Source organism: Pecten maximus, chromosome 8, assembly GCF_902652985.1.
Source record: "Pecten maximus chromosome 8, xPecMax1.1, whole genome shotgun sequence".
Lineage (NCBI taxonomy): Eukaryota > Metazoa > Mollusca > Bivalvia > Pectinida > Pectinidae > Pecten > Pecten maximus.
In genome coordinates, this window is record NC_047022.1 from 35,842,654 (window position 1) to 35,855,353 (window position 12,700).

General features: G+C 41.1%; 1 protein-coding gene across 2 annotated transcripts in view; it reads right to left on the reverse strand.

Annotated features, from left to right (window-relative positions):
- LOC117333351 (differentially expressed in FDCP 6 homolog) overlaps nucleotides 1–12,152 on the reverse strand; it is a 34,577-nt gene extending 22,425 nt beyond the window's left edge. Inside the window, exon 1 of one of the 2 annotated variants that reach the window (XM_033892611.1) lies at nucleotides 12,003–12,152. In XM_033892611.1, the coding sequence (XP_033748502.1) occupies nucleotides 12,003–12,047 (45 nt within the window). In that variant the 5' untranslated portion in view covers nucleotides 12,048–12,152. Of the gene's footprint in view, nucleotides 1–11,285; nucleotides 11,619–12,002 lie in introns of those variants that run through there. The other variant, XM_033892612.1, reaches the window with a different exon arrangement.
- Between the last annotated feature and the right edge of the window lie 548 nt (nucleotides 12,153–12,700).

Sequence of the window (12,700 nt, forward strand, 5' to 3'; positions counted from 1 at the left end):
AACCAAATACAATAGAGATATCAGACAGGGTAATGAAGATACCATGACACATACAAAATATAGAAAACTAAATACAATATACCATGATACATACAAAATACAGAAAACCAAATACAATATAGATATCAGACGGGAAAATGAAGATACCATGACACATACAAAATATAGAAAACTAAATACAATATACCATGATACATACAAAATACAGAAAACCAAATACAATATAGATATCAGACGGGAAAATGAAGATACCATGATACATACAAAAACAGAAAACCAAATACAATATAGATATCAGACGGGAAAATGAAGATACCATGACACATACAAAATATAGAAAACTAAATACAATATACCATGATACATACAAAATACAGAAAACCAAATACAATATAGATATCAGACGGGAAAATGAAGATACCATGATACATACAAAAACAGAAAAAACCAAATACAATATAGATATCAGACGGGAAAATGAAGATACCATGACACATACAAAATATAGAAAACTAAATACAATATACCATGATACATACAAAATACAGAAAACCAAATACAATATAGATATCAGACGGGAAAATGAAGATACCATGATACATACAAAAACAGAAAACCAAATACAATAGAGATATCAGACGGGGTAATGAAGATACCATGACACATACAAAATATAGAAAACTAAATACAATATACCATGATACATACAAAATACAGAAAACCAAATACAATATAGATATCAGACGGGAAAATGAAGATACCATGATACATACAAAAACAGAAAACCAAATACAATAGAGATATCAGACGGGGTAATGAAGATACCATGACACATACAAAATATAGAAAACTAAATACAATATACCATGATACATACAAAATACAGAAAACTAAATACAATATACCATGATACATACAAAATACAGAAAACCAAATACAATATAGATATCAGACGGGAAAATGAAGATACCATGACACATACAAAATATAGAAAACTAAATACAATATACCATGATACATACAAAATACAGAAAACCAAATACAATATAGATATCAGACGGGAAAATGAAGATACCATGATACATACAAAAACAGAAAACCAAATACAATAGAGATATCAGACGGGGTAATGAAGATACCATGATACATACAAAATACAGAAAACTAAATACAATATAAATATCAGACGGGAAAATGAAGATACCATGATACATACAAAATACAGAAAACTAAATACTTAATTAGCATGTAAAGAGCCATAATCAACGGCATCTGACCGTACATTCTACTACGGGTCGATTGTTAACATTGTAAACATGACGACATAATGGTAAAACAATTGCATAAATTAGAAACTTAATGCGTACATAACTATAATGAATGGTTTCGCACAAAAGATATTCATTAAGGTTGATTTCATTTGAAGTAGTAATATAATTGTGTATAACAACCTGGGGTATAGATATAATCAGTGTGAAATATATAACTTTCCGACTTTTAAAGAAAGTAGTTCTCTCGAGTTTATAAGGGTCGATTACAAATTTCAAACCTGGCTCCCATTTTGGCTTTGTATAGCAGTAATGTGGGATATATCTGTGTATATTACTAGTTACTATTGTGTTAATACATTGAAATAGTGATACTCATCATCAACACACTTATTACAATGTAAACAAACACTATCATTACGTACCAACCTATCTATCAGTTTCTTCAATGGGTAGGCCTAGTTTTAAGTTTGACATTCTAGATTTGCTAATAATATCATGTTCTTTGAAGTTAAGCTTTATTAGATAGGATTCAATTTTAAACTTTTTTCTAAATAGAGTAAATTTGTCCACGGGAAGAAGATTCAATTGTAGAGAATAAATTACAATAAATTGGTCACAAAATGTGTTTAAAGACAGATCTATTCCTTCAAATTCTGTAGTACTATTTTGCTGCATTTTTGATATTAGGCGATATACTTGTAGCTTAGAAAGTTTACCTCCTACTGTTATTAATGTATGCCAAAACATTCACATCCTTTCTTTAATATCGAATTCTAGTTGAAATTTGCCAAATTCACCATAGACCATAAGACTTGGTTTACTACTTCGAGCATGTGAAATTTTCTTACAATAACGCAATTTTTTTTTTCAATTATAGTTACATTTTCAAATCCCCATATTTCACAGACATATAGTAGAACGGGAGAGACAAGCGAGTCAAACAATTTCAGATGTAGGTAAAATGATAATGGAATATTTCCTGTAGTACATAATGCAAACAATGCTTTAATTGCCTGTTATACTTACTTTTACTTTGCTTTAATAAATGATCCATTGTAGTTGAACAATATACCAAGATAAGGATAAAAATCTTCACGAGATATTGGGTGAAATTAAATTAGAACTGACAGTGTACATACCGTACTTGTCAATAATTAGGCTTCGTTTAACATTGGTCATTAATGTCGGGAGGAGGAGTTGGGAGGGTAGGAGGGATTGTTCACACATGGAGATATTGGTTGGGTTTTTTTGCACGATTGTCAAGAACTGCAATTTGAACCTTATCATGATCCCTCCTGTTTCAGAACCTTGCCACAAAAGACCTAGGGTTACCATCGTTTCTGGTACGGAGCCTGGAACATTTCTTGTGAACTCCTTAACTACTTTCACAGTGTCCTCCGCATAATTACCTCAAGAAGATCTACCGTTTTGGTATTTTCGGCACTTTCGCGCGATCAACATCTTAATACCCGAGCTTTGCTGATTAAGAGAGAAGAGCTTACCAGTAATTCTTCCAATCGTTGAACAGGCGCTGAGTAAAACATCCCCTATTCTATCCTGTCGACCATTTAAACACTTCTAAATGAGGTACAACAAAAACAAGCCTTTTATGACACAAGAAAAAAGTGTAACGCCACCTATATCCAAGGTAACACAAGAAGATATATATACAGGACCGTATGAGTAGCTGTGGGTATTCAACAGTATCAGGAAGCGTAGTGATAACCGGGAAACATATGTTTATAGATAACGGTAGCTTGACTATGCAACCGAAACATGACGTTAGAACAGCAATTGATAGTATCCGTCCTCGACCATTGATTCATTAGTAGTTTTATTATCGCCACTGATGTATCTATTGTCACTGCTATTGAGAGATTAGAGCATGGAAGCTTCAAAGGAAATGGGTACTTGTGAAATACATCACACGATATTATGTTAAATATATATGCATATGTGTATATCAAGCGCTTTTTTCTTCTGTTCTTAATCTAAAGTGCCAGTCACGATTTGGTTGAGTAAGAAGTGACGCTATGGTCAATTACATATACCCCGGGTGTAAACCTGTTTGAAAGGCTGTGTACAGTGTAATATCACACAGACGTCCCGGGTGGTTGAACCAATAAACAAATTCATACAGTCGGAATGTGTTTTATTGTCAATAATGTGTCATTCAACCTACTTGGCCTTTACCATCTAAGGCAGTTCAAATCATTTTATATATGGGAACTGGTATATCAACAGGTACAGCACAAAGCTCATTAAAGGAATCAACAATCTGATGTTTAGTTGTGAACTGTGTGAAGATCAGTCGGGCATTGGAGTGTGCTGTGGTGTACGTGCTGTCGATACGTGGAAAACTGGGAGCGTTCGTTTTACAATGTTAAGTACAACACTTGAAACAATATATGATCGAACAACTTAGTATTATGTAGTTACTGGGGTCGTTGTGTTTTGAGTTTTGCTGCAGTTATCTTGGACTAATTAGGGAATATTATATTACTATGTTAGAAAAAAGAGTCGACATTTTCATATACAAATACATGTATTATATTCCTTTAATAAATCTGACTTCAAAGGTCATTTGTACACGTGTATATAGAACCCTTATCAGATCAATCTAACTATATTACAACCTTTCTCGGATCCAATCAGTGGTCTTTATAGACAGGTTTGACCGTTTGTTCAGTAAAAAATATTTGTGTTTAGCACAACCCGTGCTGTTACTGCAGTAGGTAATATTGTAGAAGCAGAAGACACCTACCCTACCATAGCACACCTACCACAGCACACCTACCACAGCACACCTACCATACCACACCTACTACAGCACACCTACCATAGCACACCTACCATGGCACACCTACCACAGCACACCTACCATAGCACACCTACCATAGCACACCTACCATATCACACCTACCATAGCACACCTACCATAGCCACCTACCATAGCACACCAACCATAGCACACCTACCATAGCACACCTACCATACCACACCTACTACAGCACACCTACTACAGCACACCTACTACAGCACACCTACCACAGCACACCTACCATAGCCACTTACCATAGCACACCTGCCATAGCACACCTGCCATAGCACACCTACCATAGCACACCTACCATAGCACACCTACCATAGCACACCTACCATAGCACACCTACCATAGCACACCTACCATAGCACACCTACCATAGCACACCTACCATAGCACACCTACCATAGCACACCTACCATAGCACACCTACCATATCACACCTACCATAGCACACCTACCATACCACACCTACCATACCACACCTACTACAGCACACCTACCATAGCACTACTACCATATCACACCTACCATAGCACACCTACTACAGCACACCTACTACAGCACACCTACCATAGCACACCTACCACAGCACACCTACCATAGCACACCTACAGCACACCTACTACATCACACCTACCATAGCACACCTACCATAGCACACCTACAATAGCCACCTACTACAGCACACCTACCATAGCACACCTACCATATCACACCTACTACATCACACCTACCATATCACACCTACCATAGCACACCTACTACAGCACACCTACCACAGCACACCTACCATAGCACACCTACCATATCACACCTACTACATCACACCTACCATATCACACCTATCATATCACACCTACTACAGCACACCTACCACAGCACACCTACCATAGCACACCTACTACAGCACACCTACTACATCACACCTACTACATCACACCTACTACATCACACCTACTACATCACACCTACCATAGCACATCTACCATATCACACCTACCATAGCACACCTACTACATCACACCTACCATATCACACCTATCATATCACACCTACTACAGCACACCTACCACAGCACACCTACCATAGCACACCTACTACATCACACCTACTACATCACACCTACTACATCACACCTACTACATCACACCTACCATAGCACATCTACCATATCACACCTACCATACCACACCTACTACAGCACACCTACTACAGCACACCTACCCTACCACAGCACACCTACCATAGCACACCTACAGCACACCTACTACATCACACCTACCATAGCACACCTACCATAGCACACCTACCATAGCACACCTACCATAGCACACCTACTACAGCACACCTACCATAGCAACCTACTACAGCACACCTACCATATCACACCTACCATAGCACACCTACCATAGCACACCTACCATAGCCACCTACTACAGCACACCTACCACAGCACACCTACCATAGCACACCTACCATAGCACACCTACAGCACACCTACTACATCACACCTACCATAGCACACCTACCATAGCACACCTACCATAGCACACCTACCATAGCCATCTACTACAGCACACCTACCATAGCACACCTACCATATCACACCTACTACATCACACCTACCATAGCACACCTACTACAGCACACCTACCACAGCACACCTACCATAGCACACCTACCACAGCACACCTACCATACCACACCTACCACAGCACACCTACCATACCACACCTACCATAGCACACCTACCATACCACACCTACCATACCACACCTACCATACCACACCTACCATATCACACCTACCATAGCACACCTACCACAGCACACCTACTACAGCACACCTACCATAGCACACCTACCTTAGCACACCTACCGTAGCACACCTACCATAGCACACCTACCCTACCACACCTACCATAGCACACCTACTACAGCACACCTACTACAGCACACCTACCATAGCACACCTACCATAGCAACCTACTACAGCACACCTACCATATCACACCTACCATAGCACACCTACCATAGCACACCTACCATAGCCACCTACTACAGCACACCTACCACAGCACACCTACCATAGCACACCTACAGCACACCTACTACATCACACCTACCATAGCACACCTACCATAGCACACCTACCATAGCACACCTACCATAGCCATCTACTACAGCACACCTACCATAGCACACCTACCATATCACACCTACTACATCACACCTACCATAGCACACCTACTACAGCACACCTACCACAGCACACCTACCATAGCACACCTACCACAGCACACCTACCATACCACACCTACCACAGCACACCTACCATACCACACCTACCATAGCACACCTACCATACCACACCTACCATACCACACCTACCATACCACACCTACCATATCACACCTACCATAGCACACCTACCACAGCACACCTACTACAGCACACCTACCATAGCACACCTACCTTAGCACACCTACCATAGCACACCTACCATAGCACACCTACCCTACCACACCTACCATAGCACACCTACTACAGCACACCTACTACAGCACACCTACTACAGCACACCTACCATAGCACACCTACTACAGCACACCTACCATAGCACACCTACCATATCACACCTACCATAGCACACCTACCATATCACACCTACCATACCACACCTACCATACCACACCTACCATATCACACCTACTACAGCACACCTACCATAGCACACCTACTACAGCACACCTACCATATCACACCTACTACAGCACACCTACCATAGCACATCTACCATATCCACCTACTACAGCACACCTACCATAGCACACCTACCATATCACACCTACCACAGCACACCTACCATATCACACCTACTACAGCACACCTACCATATCACACCTACTACAGCACACCTACCATAGCACACCTACCATATCCACCTACTACAGCACACCTACCATAGCACACCTACCATATCACACCTACCACAGCACACCTACCATAGCACACCTACCATAGCACACCTACTACAGCACACCTACTACAGCACACCTACTACAGCACACCTACCACAGCACACCTACCATATCACGCCTACCATAGCCACCTACTATAGCACACCTACCATAGCCACCTACCATAGCACACCTACTACATCACACCTACCATAGAACACCTACCACAGCACAACTACCATAGCACACCTACCATAGCACACCTACCATAGCACACCTACCACAGCACACCTACCACAGCACACCTACCATAGCACACCTACCACAGCACACCTACCATAGCACACCTACCATAGCACACCTACCACAGCACACCTACCATATCACACCTACCACAGCACACCTACTACAGCACACCTACCATATCACACCTACTACAGCACACCTACCATAGCACATCTACCATATCCACCTACTACAGCACACCTACCATAGCACACCTACCATAGCACACCTACTACAGCACACCTACCATAGCACACCTACTACATCACACCTACCATTGCACACCTACCATAGCACACCTACCATAGCACACCTACCATTGCACACCTACCACAGCACACCTACCATAGCACACCTACCATAGCACACCTACCATAGCCACCTACTACAGCACACCTACCACAGCACACCTACCACAGCACACCTACCATAGCACACCTACAGCACACCTACTACATCACACCTACCATAGCACACCTACCATAGCACACCTACCATAGCACACCTACCATAGCCATCTACTACAGCACACCTACCATAGCACACCTACCATATCACACCTACTACATCACACCTACCATAGCACACCTACTACAGCACACCTACCACAGCACACCTACCATAGCACACCTACCACAGCACACCTACCATACCACACCTACCACAGCACACCTACCATACCACACCTACCATAGCACACCTACCATACCACACCTACCATACCACACCTACCATACCACACCTACCATATCACACCTACCATAGCACACCTACCACAGCACACCTACTACAGCACACCTACCATAGCACACCTACCTTAGCACACCTACCATAGCACACCTACCATAGCACACCTACCCTACCACACCTACCATAGCACACCTACTACAGCACACCTACTACAGCACACCTACTACAGCACACCTACCATAGCACACCTACTACAGCACACCTACCATAGCACACCTACCACAGCACACCTACCATAGCACACCTACCATATCACACCTACCATACCACACCTACCATACCACACCTACCATATCACACCTACTACAGCACACCTACCATAGCACACCTACTACAGCACACCTACCATATCACACCTACTACAGCACACCTACCATAGCACATCTACCATATCCACCTACTACAGCACACCTACCATAGCACACCTACCATATCACACCTACCACAGCACACCTACCATATCACACCTACTACAGCACACCTACCATATCACACCTACTACAGCACACCTACCATAGCACATCTACCATATCCACCTACTACAGCACACCTACCATAGCACACCTACCATATCACACCTACCACAGCACACCTACCATAGCACACCTACCATAGCACACCTACTACAGCACACCTACTACAGCACACCTACTACAGCACACCTACCACAGCACACCTACCATAGCACACCTACCATAGCCACCTACTATAGCACACCTACCATAGCCACCTACCATAGCACACCTACTACATCACACCTACCATAGAACACCTACCACAGCACACCTACCATAGCACACCTACCATAGCACACCTACCATAGCACACCTACCACAGCACACCTACCACAGCACACCTACCATAGCACACCTACCACAGCACACCTACCATAGCACACCTACCATAGCACACCTACCACAGCACACCTACCATAGCACACCTACCACAGCACACCTACTACAGCACACCTACCATATCACACCTACTACAGCACACCTACCATAGCACATCTACCATATCCACCTACTACAGCACACCTACCATAGCACACCTACCATAGCACACCTACTACAGCACACCTACCATAGCACACCTACTACATCACACCTACCATTGCACACCTACCATAGCACACCTACCATAGCACACCTACTACATCACACCTACCATTGCACACCTACCATAGCACACCTACCATAGCACACCTACCATAGCACACCTACCACAGCACACCTACCATAGCCACCTACCACAGCACACCTACCATATCACACCTACCATAGCCACCTACCATAGCACATACATGTATTATTATTCTAGTATCGATTCAGACTTTCATCAATATTAGTTTTAACCATTTTCAGACGTACATTGTGCTGTTTGATAGTGTAAGTTGTTCTAAAGTTAATAAACGAGATCGGGTTATTGTTCCCAAACTTACATCACTAGCTCTTTTGAACCACGCGATATGAACATCAAGCATGCTTGTGTATCCATGCAGTCTGACTTATAAAAACGGTAGCAAAATCTTGTTTTGAAATAGCTTATCTCTCCTGAACGCATTGAATATTAGCTTTAATAACTAGCTTCCGAAGTGTACCAATGCAAGGAGGACCTGTTTATACTTTTATTAGTATGACTGAAATCACATTTGCAAATATAAGCAACTATCAGTCTTAAAACTCTGTGAGTGTAGTGCTTTAATATTTACATACCAATTAAATTGATGTCTTGTCTAGAAAGTTATAAGTGTGTAACCAATCAACAGTAAATACAAACTTATATGATAACGTTAATATACCTCAACATCAGCATTCAACCATAAACATTCTGTAGAACTGAAAAGGGTTCGAAATGTAAATGAATGAGCATGCACTTTAGTCACTGTTTTGTATTTTGTAATCAGGTACACGTAACCGTGCAGTTATTCCCTGTAGGGCTTAAAATTACCTCTATCCCCATGGCATGATAGTAAGAGGCGACTAAATTTGGGATTTCCCCCCTTTTTCTTTCTTGACATTGCCTCGTTTTTCGCCTTTAACTAATTATAATATAAGTATTCGCCCCGAGAGGAAGGCTGTTGTGCCCTGGTCGAGATATACCAGTCTCATTAACCTGTAGATGCTAAACACGAACATACACTGTACCAGTCTCCCAAAGCACACTCTCACCTCACGCATAAACCTCGCAGGAAGGGGAGGCCACAGCTAGCTGTTGACTGAACGTTAAACAAAATCAAACAATAAATTTGCAGTTACGTCATTACAAAAATGTAATACTGTAGTCATTTCCGGTGTTAACGGTGTGACCTCTTATTACACACTCAGTGAAATAAAAAAATATTTAAACTTTTTGTATCATGCATTACGATAATGATTAACTCCCTGTATCCGTACCATACCAGGAACACTTACTGTTTGACAAATACTTAAGGTGTTATATCAACGCTATGTCTGATAATACCACCAAGATGTTTACATAAACACTTCCCGCTAATCTTTCCTCTAACTAAAGTAAGGTTTTAAAATCCCGTTGTCTTAAATCGAGATACGTGACGCTATTACAAGATCATAATTAATGTACATATGTATGAAGTACGTATTCTGAATCACTGAATCACTGGAAGACATCGATATAAGTCTTATTTGACTTCTTGAACTGAAGTTGTACATTGTAGTTTAATTGCCTGTCACTTAATGAGATCGCCAGGTAGTAATTTATACATCACAGCGATTGTTTTTACGTACATGTACCAACAGTAGTATCCCCCCCCCCCCCCAACAGTAGTACCCCCCCCCCCCCCCCCCCAACAGTAGTACCCCCCCCCCCCCCCCCACACACACACACACACACACACACACACAAGTCACCTATTCAAATCGTAGAGGGCTGGGGGGGGGGGGGGGGGGGCAAATCCCATCAACATTTATATTTCCATTTCATGGATTCAACTGAATTGATTAAATGATTACTAATTCTGTATGTATTGTGGTTTTCGGAAAATCTTCAACAAACCAGCATATCTTCCCCGCGTCCTGGTGTTGACAAGTTAATACTTAAAGAATACATGTCATCTCTTGTAGTTAGTCGTGTAAACGAGATATTTCCCTGGGGCTTGTTCAAAGCTGAACAAACATATCAAAATACAATATGTGTACTGGTGCTAAACCTGTCGTAGGCTACAAACACTTACCTTATTGACGAACTCAGGTAAATAATTTACACTCCAGTTCAACGTGCCTCAACTTCCCTATGCACGGTAAACCTATAAACAACAATGTATTTGGTAATACCGTCGTTTAAGGGCCTGTGGTACTACTGTAAACTATCGTGTAGGCCTCATCCCTTGTGTTTGTCATTTCCTGGAGGCAACTGTCAGTAGACGTCACACACTTGTAGTTCACAATCATACACATGTAGAGAGTACACACACCTACATGTGTAGCGAAACATGTCACCGTGAAACTGATTATCCGGTACACCTGTGTGTTGTTTCTTCCTAATACGTTTTCTAACAGTGAAATAAGTTAGTTAAGCTTAATATCATATGTGACCATGCCCGTAGAACTGAACGGGGAGAGGGGACATATTACCTTGTATCTATCTAAAACATAAATACAACAGACTTGTACCTATCTTAAACACAAATACAACATATTCTCACAATTCAACAGAATGCAACTTAAACCTGTTCGCATACTGTCTGTGTGAGTACATATATTGACATATGACGTAACTACTCTAAAGGGTATTCTGTACAAGTCATAGCCGATCTCCTGACCTCTCGCGCACACTCCGTCTAGCACTTAAACCATCTGGGAACTTTGTAGTTTATGTCTACACTTTAAATAAATAACGAGTTTACCTATGTGTATAGTTGTCGCGGACGTATAGCCGTCGTGTACGTTACCTGTCGATATGATGTATCACGGAATGTCCCCTCTCTGTACCTCATACATAGTTATCGACACAAATGTATGACACAAACTATTGAGAAATAGTGAAGATCTGCTGTCAGTGATCGGGCAGCTACACACAAAAATATAGTTTACTTCCTGCTGGTGGTCGCTCACCATCGTGGGGTCAGAGTTACGTCCAGACATTCTATTTATAGGAAAGTACAACAAGCTGTTGATATATCTAAAGTTCCTCTGATTGTGATATGAGCACCAACTATTCAAACATGTACATTTTGTATGTATAGTTGGAAAATTAAAACTAAAGTTATTTAGCAAAGATATAATTTAAAATTTTGTACAAAAGAATCAATGCTATTTTATTTATAAGGATATCTAGATATAACATGCTGTTTAAGATGACTTTTATCTAACATAATTTACAAAATATCTTTATTTCTATTCTAAAGATACGTTAAACAGTATGTCGTATCGATTACTCCCATTCCTGTGATCTTTTCCATACTTTGAGAATGTGTCATTTTTTATAACCTGTCATATATATCTGAACTATGATATCAACATCCGTCTTTGAATAAATGTAAAACTTGGTGTCCATAGCTAGACCTATCCTACATCACGTGTGCTATTTATAACGTGTCAATCCGGAGGTTAACACCATTCGTTAGGTACATATACTTGACTTAATAAA